The 17,158-nt window shown below is 42.9% G+C and overlaps 2 protein-coding genes across 2 annotated transcripts in view; both read left to right on the forward strand.

Moving 5' to 3' along the window:
* The window catches only part of LOC133763990 (beta-galactosidase-1-like protein 3), a 73,875-nt gene extending 67,351 nt beyond the window's left edge, over positions 1–6,524 (forward strand). The window contains exons 19-20 of the mRNA XM_062197655.1: positions 6,205–6,321; positions 6,459–6,524. Coding sequence (XP_062053639.1) covers positions 6,205–6,321; positions 6,459–6,524 — 183 coding nt within the window. The remainder of the gene's footprint in view (positions 1–6,204; positions 6,322–6,458) is intronic.
* Positions 6,525–7,987: 1,463 nt separating this feature from the next.
* Positions 7,988–17,158, forward strand: part of LOC133763991 (beta-galactosidase-1-like protein 3) — a 91,336-nt gene continuing 82,165 nt past the window's right edge. Inside the window, exon 1 of the mRNA XM_062197656.1 lies at positions 7,988–8,090. Coding sequence (XP_062053640.1) covers positions 7,988–8,090 — 103 coding nt within the window. The remainder of the gene's footprint in view (positions 8,091–17,158) is intronic.

Below are 17,158 nucleotides of genomic sequence, written 5' to 3' on the forward strand. Positions count from 1 at the left end.
CCTTGGTTATATTTTATTATAAGTATTGAGCTTTTCTTCCAGAATTATATTGAATAGCAATGGTAAAAGTGGGCGTCCTTGTCTGGTTCCTCATCTCAGTGTAAATGCTTCCAACTTTTCCCCATTCATAATATCATACATCAGTTTGATTGTGTAGAAGAATGTTTCTTCTATACCTAATTTACTTAAGTTTTTATCATGAGACAGTGTTGTATTTTATCAAATGATTTCTTTGCATTTATTGAAATAATTATTTTGTGTCTATTCTTCAGTTTGTTAATGTGACACATCACATTTATGTATTTGTGTATGTTGAACCAACCCTTCATACCAAAAATAAATCCCACTTGGTCTATGTGAATGATCTTTTTTTTTTTTAACAGGCAGAGTGGATAGTGAGAGAGAGAGACAGAGAGAAAGGTTTTCCTTTTTGCCATTGGTTCACCCTCCAATGGCCGCTGTGGCCGGCGCATCATGTTGATCCGAAGCCAGGAGCCAGGTGCTTCTCCTGGTCTCCATGCAGGTGCAGGGCCCAAGCACTTGGGCCATCATCCACTGCCTTCCCGGGCCATAGCAGAGAGCTGGCCTGGAAGAGGGGCAACCGGGATAGAATTCAGCGCCCCGACTGGGACTAGAACCCGGTGTGCCGGCACCGCAAGGCAGAGGATTAACCTGTTAAGCCACGGCGCCGGCCCATGTGAATGATCTTTAAGGTGTGTTGTTGGCTAGTATTTTGTGAGGATTTTTGCATCTATATGCATCAGGCATATTGGTCTGTAGATTTCTTTCTTAGTTGCATCTTTTTATGATTCTGGAATTAAGGTTATGTTGGCTTCATACAAACAATTTGGGATGATTCCTTCCCTTTCAATGTTTTGAATAACTTGAGAAGAATTGGAAGTAGTGCTTCATTAAAAGTCTGGCAGAATTCAGCAATAAAGCCATTCAGTCCTGGACTTTTCTTTATTGAAATGGTCTTAATTATTTATTTCATTACCTTTTTGGTTATTGGTCTGATTAAGTTTGTTTGTGTCTTCATGACTCAATTTTGGTTGATTGTATGTGTCCAGGAATCTACTAATTTCTTCTAGGTTTTCCAATTTTGGCATATAGCTCTTTGTAGCAATTTCTCATGATCCTTTTTTTCTGTTATATGTTGTTACATTTCCTTGTGTTAGTTGGGCCAATGACCTATCATTATTTTTCCAAAAACCACCTCTTCATTTCAGTGATTCTTTATATTGTTCTTTTGGCTTTTATTTTATTTATTTATTATGTAATTTTAATTATTTCTTTCTATTAATTTTGGGTTTGTTTAATTGTTGTTTTTCTAGGCCCTTGAGATGCACAAATAACTCAGATATTTGGTACCTTTCCAATTTATTTTTTATAAAGCTTTTTAAAAATTTCTATTTGTTATACAAGTTTTATGTATTTCAAATATACAGATTTAGTAACATAGTGTTACTTCCCCCCCAACCTCCCTCCCATCCATGCTCCAACCCTTCCTCTTCCTCTCTCTTACATTCCCACTCTTAATTTTTACAAAAATTTATTTATTTATTTATTTTTTTTTTGACAGGCAGAGTGGATAGTGAGAGAGAGAGAGAGAGAAAGGTCTTCCTTTTTCCGTTGGTTCACCCTCCAATGGCCACTGCGGCCAGTGCGCTGTGGCTGGCGCATCACACTGATCCGAAGCCAGGAGCCAGGTGCTTCTCCTGGTCTCCCATGCGGGTGCAGGGCCCAAGCACTTGGGCCATCCTCCATTGCCTTCCTGGGCCACAGCAGAGAGCTGGCCTGGAAGAGGGGCAACCGGGATAGAATCCAGAGCCCCAGCCGGGACTAGAACCCGCTGTGCCAGCGCCGCAAGGCGGAGGATTAGCCTGTTGAGCCATGGCACCGGCCAAGATTTATTTTTTTTAAAGTTTTATTTAATGAATATAAATTTCCAAAGTACAGCTTATGGATTACAATGCCTTCCCCCCCAAAAACTTCCCTCCCACCCACAACCCTCCCCTTTCCCGCTCCCTCTCCCCTTCCATTCACATCAAGATTCACTTTCAATTCTCTTTATATACAGAAGATCAGTTTAGTATATATTAAGTAAGGATTTCAACAGTTTGCCCTCACATAGCAACACCAAGTGAAAAATACTGTTGGAGTACTAGTTATAGCATTAAATCACAATGTACAGCACATTAAGGACAGAGATCCTACATGCTATTTTTTAAAAATTGATTAACTTTTTATTTAATTTCCAATTTAAAACCAAGTTTTTTTTTTCATTTTCAATTATCTTTATATACAGAAGATCAATTCAGTATATACTAAGTAAAGATTTCATCAGTTTGCACCCACACAGAAACACAAAGTGTAAAAATACTGTTTCAGTACTAGTTATATTATTACTTCACATTGGACAACACATTAAGGACAGATCCCACATGAGATGTAAGTACACAGTGACTCCTGTTGGTGACTTAACAATTTGACACTCTTGTTTATGGCATCAGTAATCTCCTTAGGCTCTAGTCATGAGTTGCCGAGGCTATGGAAGCCTTTAGGGTTCACTGACTTCGATCTAATTCCGATAGGGTCATAGTCAAAGTGGAAGTTCTCTCCTCCCTTCAGAGAAAGGTACCTCCTACCTTGATGGCCCCGTTCTTTCCACTGAGATCTCACTTGCAAAGATCTTTCATTTAGGTCTTCTTTTTTTTTTTTTCTTTTCCATGGTGTCTTGGCTTTCCATGCCTACAATACTCTCATGGGCTCTTCAGCCAGATCTGAATGCCTTAAGGGCTGCTTCTGAGGCCAGAGTGCTATTTAGGACATCTGCCATTCTATGAGTCTGCTGTGTCTCCCACTTCCCATGTTGGATCCTTCTCTCCCTTTTTGATTCTATCAGTTAGTATTAGCAGACACTAGTCTTGTTTCTGTGATCTCTTTGACTCTTAGACCTATCAGTGTGATCAATTGTGAAATGAAGTTGATCACTTGGACTAGTGAGATGGCTTTGGTACATGCCACCTTGATGGGATTGTATTGGAATCCCCTGGCACGTTTCTAACTCCACCATTTGGGACAAGTCCGATTGAGCATGTCCCAAATTGTACATCTCCTCCCTCCCTTATTCACACTCTTATATTTAACAGGGATCACTTTTCAGTTAAAATTTAAACACCTAAGAATAATTGTGTGTTAATTACAGAGTTCTAACAATAGTACTAGAACAAAAAAAATACTATAATGGATAAAATATTTCATTGTACATCAACAGTCAGGACAAGAGCTAATCAAGTCACTGTTTCTCATAGTGTCCAATTCACTTCAACAGATTTCCACTTTGGTGCTCAGTTGTTGCCTATCAGGGAGAACATATGATATTTGTCCCTTTGGGACTGGCTTAATTTACTCAGCATAATGTTTTCCAGATTCCTCCATCTTGTTACAAATGACTGGATTTCATTGTTTTTGACTGCTGTATAGTATTCTGTAGAGTACATGTCCCATAATTTCTTTATACAGTCTACTGTTGATGGGCATTTGGATTGGTTCCAGGTCTTAGCTATTGTGAATTGTACTGCAATAAACATTAATGTACAGATGGCTTTTTTGTTTGCCAATTTAATTTCCTTTGGGTAAATTCCAAGGATTGGGATGGCTGGGTTGTATGGTAGGGTTATATTCAGGTTTCTGAGGAATCTCCAGACAGACTTCCATAGTGGCTTAACCAGTTTGCATTCCCACCAACAGTGGGTTAGTGTCCCTTTTTCCCACATCCTCTCCAGCATCTATTGTTGGTAGATTTCTGAATGTGAGCCATTGTCACCAGGGTGAGGTGAAACCTCATTGTGTTTTTTTTTTCATTGTGGTTTTGATTTGCATTTCTCTGATTGCTAGTGATCTTGAACATTTTTTTCATGTGTCTGTTGGCCATTTGGATTTCCTCTTTTGAAAAATATCTATTGAGGTCCTTGACCCATCTCTTCAGTGGGTTGTTTGTTTTCAGTTTACTTAATGATCAAATAGCTAACCCTACACTAAGTAAAGTGTTCAACAAATAGTAGAAAGAAAAAAAATCACTGTTCGTCAATGGAAGAGATAAGGGCTATAAGCAATCATTGACTCTCAAGATGTCTACTTCATTCCAATACATTATATTTCATGCACTCTACTAGTTACCTCACGTCCAGGAAAACATATGACATCTGCCTTTTTGTGACTGGCTTATTTCACTAAGTATAATGGTTTCCAGGTATGTTCATTTTGTTGCAAAAGAAATGATTTCATTTTTATTTATTTATTGGATGTCAGTTTTTAAAGCTGAGTAGTATTCCATAATGATGTCTGTGTGTATATATATGTGTGTGTGTGTGTGTGTGTGTTTATAGTCAACAATATATATAAAATCAACAATTGATGGGCATCTGGGTTGATTCCATATCTTAGCTATTGTGAATTGAGCTGCAATGGACATGGTGTACAGATTGAACTTTTGTATGCTGATTTTTTTTGGTTTGGTAAATTTCCAGGAATAGTATGGTTGGATCATATGATAAAGCTATATTCAGATTTCTGAGGTATCTCCACACTGTCTTCCACAGTGGCTGAACCAGTTTACATTTGTACCACAGTGGATTAGGGTACCTTTTCCCCCACATCCTTGCCAGAATTTTCAGTTTATGGATTTCTGTACAAGAGCCATCGTAACTGGGGTGAGGGGAAACTTCACTGTGGTTTTGATTTACATTTCCTTTATGGCAAATGTTCCTGAGTATTTTTTCAAGTGTCTGTTGGCCATTTGAATTTCATCTCTTGAAAAATGCTTGTTCAGACCCCAGTGGAAGGAACAGGCCATCAAGGAGGGAGGCGCCTTTCTCCAAAGGGAGGAAGGAACCTCCACTGTGATATGGCCTTGACTAAACAAGTTCAGAGTTGGTGAACTCAAGGGGCTTCCATAGCCTAGAGAGCTCATGGCAAGAGCCTTGGGTGATTGCTGATGCCATTAATAAGAGTGCCAATTGTTAAATCAACAACGGGAGCCACTGGGTACATGCTCCCCACGTAGGATCTCTGTCCTTAATGTGTTTTACTATGAAACGTAAAAACAGCTGGTGCCGCGGCTCAGTAGGCTAATCCTCCGCCTTGTGGCGCTGGCACACCAGGTTCTAGTCCCAGTCGGGGCGCCGGATTCTGTCCCAGTTGCCCCTCTTCCAGTCCAGCTCTCTGCTGTGGCCCGGGAGTGCAGTGGAGGATGGCCCAAGTGCTTGGGCCCTGCACCCGCATGGGAGACCAGGAGAAACACCTGGCTCCTGCCTTCGGATCAGCGCAGTGCGCTGGCCGCAGTGTGCTGGCCACAGCGGCCATTGGAGGGTGAACCAACGGCAAAAAGGAAGACCTTTGTCTCTCTCTCTCACTATCCACTCTGACTGTCAAAAAAAGAAAAAAAAAGAAACTTAAAAACAACACTACTAGTCGAACAATACCCTATACCTTGTGCGGTTGTGTGAGGGCAGCCTGTTGAAATCCTTGCATAGTATATACTAAGTTGATCTTCTGTATATGAAGGTAATTGAAAATGAAACTTGATGAAGGGCGCGATGGGAGAGAGAGTGGGAGAGGGGAGGGCCACGGAGGGAGGGAAGTTGGGGGGGGAAGCCACAACAATGCAAAAGTTGCACTTTGTAAATTCACATTTATTAAATAAAAAAAGAAAAAAAAATGCTTGTTCAAGCCCTTTGCCTGTTTCTTAAATGCATTGTTCTGTTGTTTTTGAATTTCTTGAGTGCTTTATAGAATCTTGTTATTAACCTTTTATCAGTTATGTGATTTACAAATATTCACTTGAATTCTGTCAGTTGCCTCTTAACTTTGCCAAGTGTTTCTTTTGTGGTACAGAAGCTTTTTTAAAAAAAATTACAGGTCAATAAAGATTGTATAGATTTTGTCAGTAGTAGTGTTCATCTCTGATACTTATAGGTCAGAAATAATACTACCATTACCCATAAAGTGTTGGCTTCATTTATGTTTTTCCTCTTTTTTCCTGGATGGCAGGATGGGGGTTCTAGAACATAACCTTTTCTAAACTCAATTCCAATTTTCATTGTTGCAAACATCTAAATCTTGCTTCACTTGCCCCAAATGCCTTATGTTTTTACCTGCCTGTATGAACCTGTTCCTATGTCTCATCCCCATTATTTTTAGGACTGGGATAAGGGATTTGTGTTCATCAATGGACATAACCTTGGGAGATATTGGAATATTGGGCCTCAGAAAACACTTTATCTTCCTGGTGTTTGGCTTCATCCAGGAGATAATGAGGTGAGTCAGCTGAACCTGTTTCTTGTGGTCCATACATTTTCAGATTGACCGTCATTGCCAAAATGGGAATCTCAGTGTATTTCTCATCATGTAATAGACTTAGCCTTTCTTACCGTCAATCTTTCTTTTCTACCCAGATTATACTGTTTGAGAAGATGGAGAGTGGTTCATCAATACGATTTAAAGACAAGCCTCAGCTGTGAGACTGTGTTTCAACACATTTCTTGCATAGTTAGAATTTGTCTATCAGCAGTAGTTCTTTAGGAAGAAGACTGATGTCAGGAATATCCAGTTAGCACTGTGTATAAAAGTAACAATATTAAAGTGTTCTAGAAATCAATGAGATTTTAAATGTATTTTATAATGTGCCCATGTGCTGCCTATTTTTAGACTTAAAAGGCTTCAATTCTCAATGACTGGGTTTCCTAGTTAACATTTATTGCTTTTCATGTACTTATTCTCTAATAAAATGTGCTTTCATGTTAGCTATGAATAAGATAAGATAAATTTTTTTTCTGCTTCTTGATCCACAACAGGGTAAATGGTAAGGGTCTCTAGACCATTGGAGAGTTAGGATACTACTCTCCTCACACAAAGGAGAGTATTGAATTTCAATAGTGTGACTGGCAAAAGCCTGGTGTGTGTGTGTGTGTGTGTGTGTTGTATAAGAACAGAGAGGGAAAGTGAAATGGATAATGAACAGTGTCCCTAGGGATTTCTTTGCATTATCTTCAAAGTTACCTGATGTAAAAGGCACCAGAGTAGGAAATGAAAATTGGTTCTTTGTTTCAGACACATACACAGCTAAGGCCAGCATGGAACCCCCTGTGTCATTTGACTCCTTGGCTATCAGGGTACAGTCAAGGCTTATCCTGAGAGTTGGCAGATATTTGTGATATTAATCACACTTTTATCAATGACAAACCATTCTCAATTTAGCACCATCAGAAGCTAGAAATATTTTTGGCTTTATGTCTCTCAGAAGAATAATGAGGCAAGAGATAACCAGTCTGGGGAAAACAGTAAGAAGCATGTAGAAAATATCAGAAAAAACCTGTTGTTTAGTTGCAGAAACTTAAATTGGTTGTTTTACTGGCTTAAAAATGACAGTTCAGGATCCAGCATAGTGGCCCAGTGGATTCAGACTCCACCTACAGCACCAGCATCCTATTTGAGTTCTGGATCAAGTCCTGGCTGCTCCACTTCAATCCAGCTCCCCACTAGTGGTCGTGGGAAAGCAGCAGAAGGCCTGAGGGCTTGGACCACTGCCACTTCATGGAAGACCTGGATCCAGGTATAGGCTTGTGGCCCAGCCCTGGCCGTTGCAGCCACATAGGGGATAAACTAGTGGATAGAAGATCTCTCTGAATGCCTCCTTTTCTGTCTGAAACTTTGTATTTCACATAAATAAATAAATATTTTTCAAAAAATGCCAGTTTATAAAGCAGCTAGCTCGAAGACAACCTTCCTGTTTGCATTAAATGTTGACCAGCCCAGACCAGAAAATTCAAACACAAATGGCTAAACTTAGGGAGGAGACAACTGGATCTAATCTTGGAAAACACACATTGACAAGGATATTACACGGAGAATACAAAAATGCTTTACCAATAGCCAGATGTGGAACCCTGTCAGGAGTCTCCCCAGGAGCACCTATGGGAGTGGCATGATAGCCACTCCAGCCATGAGCCCTGTCCAGAGTTCCCAGCAAGATCTCCCTCTCGAGGATGTCTGTTCTACGACCATGACATCTAGCGAAAGTCTCCCTGGTAACGACTCTTCTTTCCCATCACGAAAATCTGCATATTGTTTCTCAGTTTGAAACATCATTAGTGCTCTCTGCGGAGATTCTGAGCTGAGTCTTTTTAGACGCTGTGTTGAGTTCCTTCCAGAGACGCACTTTTGCTCACCTGTGGAGTGTACTTTGCTTGCTGCAATAAATCTTTCTGCCTTTACTTGCTGCCTCTGTGAGCCTCATTCAATTTATTGTCTGAGATTCAAGGAACCTGTCTTCCATACCTACAACATCGGGTCATATGTGCTACTGCTTCCTCCTTGTCTTTTTTTTTTTTTTTTAGACAGTGAGAGAGAGACACAGAGAGAGAAAGGTCTTCCTTCCATTGGTTCACCCCTCAAATGGCCACTACGGCTGGCGCGCTGTGCCAATCTGAAGCCAGGAGCCAGATGCTTCCTCCTGGTCTCCCATGTGGGTGCAGAGCCCAAGCACTAGGACCTCCTCCACTGCCTTCCTGGGCCACAGCAGAGAGCTGGAGTGGAAGAGGAGCAATCGGGACAGAATCTGGCACCCTGACCGGGACGAGAACCCAGGGTGCTGGCGCCATAGGCAGAGGACTAGCCTAGTGAGCCAGGGCACCAGCCTCCTCATTGTCTTAAAGTAAATTACATATTTACATAATAGCCAATGGTAAAATGACAATTGGGGCTTAAATTTACCTGTAGGAGAAGCATCTCAGATATCAACACGATCATTTGATGAAACTATCCCTCTGTCTCCTACAGACTTTTTCAGTTTATTTCCTGTTCTACTCTCATTTTTTTTTTTTTGACAGGCAGAGTTAGACAGTGAGAGAGAGAGAGAGACTGAGAGAAAGATCTTCCTTTTTCCGTTGGTTCACCGGGCAGCAGGTCCGATGGAGCTCCTCAGGGCCAGCCTGGGGAGCTCAGGGCCGAGCGGGATGATGAGTGTCGGCGGCAAAGGAACCACACCAGAGCCAGGAGATCAGTCAACGCACAGGGCACAGCCGGGTTCTCAGCTTTATTGGGAAGGGGAAGAGCTTTTATAGACACAGAACGGGGGCTGTCCAGGGCACAAGGGAACCGAGCCAACCAGCTGAAAAGTAAGGCAGGACACGAGCCGGGCACGACCTCAAGGGCCTATCACAGCCGAGGACGCATACTGTTCACGAATACGGAAGTCTCCTGTCAGGCTAGGTACCTCCCCCGGGGGCCATCTTAGATTGTTGGAAACGCTGAGTCACTGGGATGCGGAAGTGCGGCAAACTCGAGCTAAGGCTTAGAGGCCTTGTCGAGTGAAGGCTTAGCAACTTTGTTTCCTTTTCTTTTTTTTTCTTTTTTGACAGGCAAAGTGGACAGTGAGAGAGAGACAGAGAGAAAGGTCTTCCTTTTTGCCGTTGGTTCACCCTCCAATGGCCGCCGTGGTAGTGTGCTGCAGCTGGCGCACCGCACTGATCCGATGGCAGGAGCCAGGTGCTTCTCCTGGTCTCCCATGTGGTGCAGGGCCCAAGGACTTGGGCCATCCTCCACTGCACTCCCTGGCCACAGCAGAGAGCTGGACTGGAAGAGGGGCAACCGGGACAGGATCGGTGCTCCGACCGGGACTAGAACACGGGCTGCCGGCGCCGCAAGGCAGAGGATTAGCCTAGTGAGCTGCGGCGCTGGCCTACTTTTCAATCGGAGCCCCCCACATCAAGTGGCCACTACGGCCAGCACATTGCAGCTGGCGCTCTGCGCCGATCCGAAGCCAGGAGCCAGGTGCTCCTCCTGGTCTCCCATGTGGGTGCAGGGCCTAAGGACCTGGGCCATCCTCCACTGCCCGGGCCCCAGCAGAGAGCTCAACTGGAAGAGGAGCAACCGGGACAGAATCCAGCGCCCCAACCGGGACTAGAACCCAGTGTGCCGGCGCCGCAGGTGGAGGATTAGCCTAGTGAGCTGCGGCGCTGGCCTATGCTCATATTTTCTTAAAGGAAATCTCTTTTCTTTCCATTTAGTCAATCCAAATTTCTCGCAATGAGAGCTATTTGCTGGAATTTATATTATATATCTTATATCTGGAGACTTTTTTTGTGTGGTATAAAATGTAGCCATATTGACTCAACAACAACCTGGAATCTTTTAAATTCTTTTCAGAGAGTCTGATTTCCATACTTTCAATATTGTACCTGTATCAATTAACTGTAAACAGAAAATCAAGTCAAGGGGCTGGTAAAATGGCTTGTTTGGTTAATCCTTCATCTGTGGTGCTGGCATCACATATGGACACAGGTTGGAGGGGTGCTTGGAAGAAAAGGATAGGGGATTTAAATATCTTTCAATAATTTCTTTTTCCTCCTGTCTTTTGGAAATGTTATACCCTTTGAGAGGCTTCACTGTGTCTAGATATACCTCAAAATTGGGTACTTTGTTTAGTGTTGTGAAGCCAACAATGAAACCAAAGCTGATCATGAACAGCATTTCATTGATAAGTGACCAAAGAATGGAGAAGCAGTATCCTAGCTCATAAACCAACTTCTCCAGCTGAGGGCCAAGGAGTCATAAACAGAAGACAGCGAGAATGAGAAGAAATTTGTTAATATGTGGAAGGAGTGTTCATAGTTTTTCTGGGCTTGGGGCAGCTTCTTGGGCAATCAGGTAGCCTATGCCTTCTTATCTTTTTGTGGTCTCATCAGTGAATGCCAACTGTCATGGTACTGGTGGGAGTGTCACTTGACATGGAAATTAGGTGATAATAAAATTTGAGAACTTCTAAAGGTGATTCAAATAATTATAATGCATCAGGCTGGTCCCGGCCATTAGCCTGATGAATACTTGTTGATTGCAAGGCATCCTGTTCTGAAAGAGAAACAATATTAAGATTGGTGTGAAAACTTAACTATGCTGTGTGCCCATTGCCCTAGGTAACAGGTATATTAAACCAGACTGAGGGAACAAGGGCTAGGCAGAGGAAAGTCTCATCCATCCTAGTCTTCAGCTTTTCTAGGAGTCAGGAATCAGAATCTGGCTGTATCTGATGTAGGCAGGGAAGTAACAGGAGGAGTTGAGGACTGCACCACCCAAATTCCACCCCTTACTTGCAAATCCATTATGGCTGAAGACACAGCACACTACTCCTCATCAGGTACATAAGCGTCACTACACAACCTGCAGCACACACCATGAGAATGCTAGATTCTAATACGTGGTCTGCCGGTACACATGCACCAGAAGCCATGGTGCTCCTAGAGATCACTCAGTGTACTTCAGTCCTGTCCCAAACTCTGTTTCCTTTGAATATTTAGTTAGGCACTGATCTGGGCACCCCCACTGTCCTATCAAAGGAAGATTATAAATCTTGTAAGTCGCAACACTCATTTTCTCCTGAGATTGCTCCTATTAATCACTGAGGAAAAATCAGGAAATTATCATGTCTCGCAGTTAAGAACTATCTTTCTGCAGCTGATGCCAGCGCCTGCTGCTTGTAGTGATTTAGAGTACTTTCTTTCTTTCTTTTTGACAGGCAGAGTTAGACAGTGAGAGAGAGAGACAGAGAGAAAAGTCTTCCTTCCGTTGGATCACCCCCCAAATGGCTGCTACGGCCAGCACTGCGCCGATCCGAAGCCAGAAGCCATGCGGGTGCAGAGCCCAAAGACCTGGGCCATCCTCCACTGCCTTCCCGGGCCCCAGCAGAGAGCTGGACTCGAAGAGGAGCAACTGGGACAGAACTGGTGCCCCGACCGGGACTAGAACACGGGCTGCCGGCGCCGCAGGCAGAGGATTAGCCTAGTGAGCCGCGGCGCCGGCTAGAGTACTTTCTTGTTTCCTATCTCTCTGCCTGTCTTTTCCTCTTCCTAACTCCTCACACTCTAACAGCTTGAGTGGGTCCAGTGTGCTGCTATGAAAAGTCAGCAGTAGGGTGTGTGACAGCAAGTGTGACAGCCCCTTCCTAAATGGCTCACTGAAAATGGCTCACTTTTGTTACCAAAAGTCCAGTCCTTGTCAATGGTGCCAAAATAGAACAACAAAGAACAAGTTTGATGATAAAGAAAATATAAAGTTTATTCTATCAGTAGAATGAGGATTTAGTAGATGAATGTCTAAAAAACTACCATCCTCCTGAGTTATAACCTTTCAGGAAGTTTAAGGAGCTCAAAAAAGATGCTGTGCTTGGGAGGACATAACTAATAACACATCAAGAATTAGAAAAAGGAGTAGAAATAGGAGAAGAAGGAAATAAACACTGAAACTCACTGTGGTTCCAATAACAGCAATTTTTTATATTAAATCTCTAACATTATTACAGTTTCTTGAGACATACTGAAGGAGAACTGGTGGTTTGATCTTAACATTGACAGAACAGAACAGCACATTCTGCATGCTCAATTAGCTACAAAACATCATTTGGCAGGCATCTGAAAGAGGAAATGCATTATGTTCAGAGATTCCGGTGTTTTATTAACCATAATGATGTCTTTGTCCCTTAAAGTCTCTGACTAGTAAGGTTTATTGTGCCCCTGGTCATTACACCCTGTAACAAAAAGACAGCATATTACATTCCCAGGGGTGGATGTGTGCATAAGTCCAGATAGGAAACACCAGGATACTTGTAGCTGGGGCAAAATGTGGGCAATGCCCGTTGCTGTGGTGTCCTTGGGAATGACTGAGCAAACTGTGTTAGTAAATTTAGGAATGACTAGTGGGAATAATTCCTGTGGACTTTGAGGTGTGGATACTTACCTTACTTGCCTGGTACTTGGCCCTGGAGTGATAATGCATAGGAAACATTGGCCCTGAGTGTGAGAGCCTGACAGGGGGTGGTCTGTGTGGGCCTCAGGTTGTTTGATTTGTATATGAAATGTGCACTTGATGGTGAGTCCTTTACTACCTCAAGGATCTGGCCAGTATTGATATGGCAGTCTTCCTAGAGTCAGCAAGAGGTCAGAAGTCAAAGCACCAGAATTACAGAAAATAAACGGGAATGATCAACAAAGGCAGCTTTTGTGTTCTGGGTCTACTATTTGGGCTACTTTAAGAAATTCTCAAATGCCCCAAGACCCTCTGCATGTATTTATATTAAAATTGGGAATTTTTATTCAAAATGTTAACAAGTTGTATTTCTTACTTCTCTGATTTATGGTGAAAATTCATGCCAAGTCACTGATGTTGAAGTGCTGCCCCTATCCTCAAAGTCTTTGATGTAGACTTTATCAGACCCCAGCATCTCTTCCTCAGCTTGCAGCTCCTTGGTATTTTCTTTGATGGTTACAAACCAATGCTTTGTTACAGACTAACTCACTACATTAAGGGAGTAGTACAAGGGTAAGACCTGGAGTCATAGGATTCCGAGTCCCCAAGGATTCAGGGAACATCAATAGTTAACGTCTCAATACTAGCTTCTATCTGCTTTTGAATTTTAAAAAAAAAATTATTTATGTAAATGTAACAAATTTCATATATAAGTTTTAAAAAATATTTATTTATTTATTTGAAAGGCAGAATTACAGAGAGACAGAGGCAGAGAGAGAGAGAGAGAGAGAGAGAGAGAGAGAGGTCTTCCATCCACTGGTTCACACCCCAGTGGCCGCAATGGCCAGAGCTGGGCCAATCTGAAGCCAGGAGCCAGGAGCCAGGAGCCTCTTCTGGATCTCCCATGCGAGTGCAGGGGCCCAAGCACTTGGACCATCTTCTTCTGCTTTCCCAGAGAGCTGGATTGGAAGTGGAGCAGACAGGACTTGAACTGGTGCCTATATGGGATGCCAGCACTGCAGGAGGCAGCTTTACCCACTATGTCACAGTTCCGGACCTATATATAAGTTTTTTTTTTTTTTGACAGGCAGAGTGGACAGTGAGAGAGAGAGAGACAGAGAGAAAGGTCTTCCTTTACCGTTGGTTCACCCTCCAATGGCTGCCGCGGCTGGCATGCTGCAGCCGGCGCGCTGCAGCCGGCGCATTGCGCCGATCTGAAGCCAGGAGCCAGGTGCTTATCCTGGTCTCCCATGGGGTGCAGGGCCCAAGCACTTGGGCCATCCTCCACTGCACTCCCGGAACACAGCAGAGAGCTGGCCTGGAAGAGGGGCAACCGGGACAGAATCCAGTGCCCCAACCGGGACTAGAACCCGGTGTGCTGGCGCCGCAAGGCGGAGGATTAGCTTGTTGAGCCACGGCACCGGCCCGGACCCATATATAAGTTTTAAGAGCCAAATGATACTTCCCAATCTACCTCCTACTTCCCTTCTTCCTTCTTGTTAACTTTATGGGAATTTGCTAGCATTGAACAAAGTAGCAGCAAATCAGCTAGCAGACAACCCATCTGCTATTTTAAAAGAAACACACCGAGGCTGGCATCCTGAATAGCGGGTAAAGCCACTGCTTGTGATGCCACCATCCATATGGGCACCAGTTACATTTCTGGCTGCTCCACTTCCCATCCAGCTCCCTGCTAATGGCCTGGGAAAAGCAGGGGGAGATGACTCAAGTGCTTGGGTCTCTGTCACCCATGTGTTAGTGGTGGCCATCTGGGGAGTGAACCAGCAGATGGAAGATTCATTCTCTCTCTCTTTCTCTGTCTCCTCATCACTCTTTCTGTAACTCTGGCTTTCAAAATAAATAAGTAAATCTGAAACAAACATCTCAATGAATCTACTCTCCTTGGTCAAGAATGGGGAAGTGTCAGGTCTTGGACAAGCATGCAGGGGTAACGTCTCCCCTTCTCAGCTCCTTCCTGCCTCACTCGTTGTTCTCCCTGAGCCCTGGAGCTCACACCACCCCTGTCCTCACAGACACATGGGCAGACAGACAGTGCAAGTAGCCCACCTGTAGCCCCTGCTGCCACACCCACAGCCCTGGATGCATACAGCCTTCCCTCTTTCTCTCTTTCCCCCCCAAAATTGTCTCCTCTTTCTCTCTCTGTAACTCTACATTTCAAATAAATAAGTAAAATTTTTACAAATAATAGAAACACATTGACTTCTTTCACTGACAAATCACCCGAAGGCCAAGAGCTTATCTGGCACTGCTCAATTCCATATTTATGAAGTTCTGCCTGTAATCTGTCAGAAACCTCAGTAATTGAGTGATAGTTACACGACTCCTCGCTGTTTTCTTCCAGCATGCCAAGAGCCACAATTAGCTCGCCGGGCAATGGACTAGAGGACTCAGTTTGGGAACATCCCATTGATATGGGATACACAAGGTGTCAGTGATGTTTCCTGGGAGTCTTTTGGTAGGTATGGAGGACTCATACATTGGACACCACACAGTAAATGAAATGAGGTTCACACATACAGTAAGTATAAGCAGCAAAGATATATTAATGCAACAAAGTATACTTCACAAAATGAGTGGGAGGGGATCAAGTAAGACAATTTTAGTTTCTGTGAGGAAAAGAGGAAGTTTAGGGGGTTTTAAAGCATTTTCCTGAATTTTTCTCTTTCTTGCCAGCTTTCTTGCTTGCCTCAGTTTCTCTGTCTTGCAGCCTTGGGCTCCTAATTCCACCCTTTCTATGGCCGCTCAATATAGTCACTTTCCCATGATGCACATGTGTCTCCTCCAACATGAGGTTGTAATAATGAATGACTGTATGTTGAATTCCACATAGAGATGCCATAAAAAACTTCCCAGAGATCAACACACACACTGAGCCCTACCCATACTTTATCCCATTTGTATATTCAATTGAGGCACTGCCAAATAAAGGGGACAGCCAAACCAGGGTGCATGTGTTTTCTCCTGATGGCAGGCGTCTCCTCATGGGTCTGTTTATATTCAGTTTTGAATGTATACTCCCGTTGAATAAGTCCCCCTCCAATTCTTGCACTCTATCTATGTCTCTGAATTCTTTTCTCTTGGGGAGGCAAGAATCTGGAATGAATACAGTTGGAGGCACTGTCTCCACTACACTGTAACAGTGTCTTTTAGATTCAGTGAAGGTGTAGGTTTAGATTATTTGCTGTCATTTCCTTGATGAGTTGGGGCGTTTTCTGACAGGATTAGGGGAAATATGCTACTTTTATCCCACCATTTAAATAACAGAATTATCATTTATTCCATTTTATTAATCTTACTTTTGTACTTCCATTTTTTCTTTTAGCATTTAGATTCAATTCAACATACGTTGGTGTCTAGAATCTGTGAGGGCTGGGAGGGCAAAAGATTTTTGAATAAAATTATAGGAAATTCTGAATGTAGTTCATTAATTGAGTTGTCAATAGGGGAAATGGGATGAAGATGTGTGGGAATTTTTTGTATTACTACTTCGTAATTTTTGTGTGGTAACGTTAAAAGTATTCTGAAATAAAATGTTAAGAAAGTCCATTATCATGAGATAATTATATTAAGGAGAGTGGCATGTGTTGTGGGGAACACTATTAAGGTTTTCCAAGTCCACTGTTATCTCTGCATTCCACTGAACTTTTGGACAGACTAAATGGGGCTATTGTAAGGATTCTGGTCACATGGATTATACAGGCTCTCTCTAGTTCCTTAATTATAGCTGCCATTTATTTGAAGCCCCTTCAGCAAGCTCTATTGCTGATGGAGTAGTAACAGTTCAGGGCTCCATTTATCATGCACCAATATATTGATTTTACCAAATGAATACACACATGGAAATCACTGGTATTGGTGTCTAAATTTTGTATGGTATCCAACCCCAGATGCATTGAGGATATGTATGCCAGAAACATCCATTTTCTGATTGGTGAATACAAAACCACCAGTTCTACCCTAAAGGTTTGGCCACTATATCCATCTGTTGCTCATATATCTCCCCACAACTGATTTGGATTTCTGTAAATTGGAATAATCCCAAAACTATATATACTACAGACAACAGATTGTTTATCTGGGACCAGTGAATAGTGTCACATGTGGCCCATTGCCACTTTCAATGGTCTGCCTGAAGGGGATACACTGGACACTGTCCTCAGCCAGGGACATCAGAAGAATCCACCCCAGTCCCTCACTCTAACAGTAGGTGCATAAGGAGGAACTGAATGTCCTTGATCTTTTGAATTGTTTGTCCTTAGGAGGGACCTTACACACCTTATGGTGTTTATCTATATTCAACCTTGTGATCTCAACGAACACAAGATCCTGCCATACT

The sequence above is a fragment of the Lepus europaeus genome, chromosome 7 (assembly GCF_033115175.1).
Source record: "Lepus europaeus isolate LE1 chromosome 7, mLepTim1.pri, whole genome shotgun sequence".
NCBI lineage: Eukaryota > Metazoa > Chordata > Mammalia > Lagomorpha > Leporidae > Lepus > Lepus europaeus.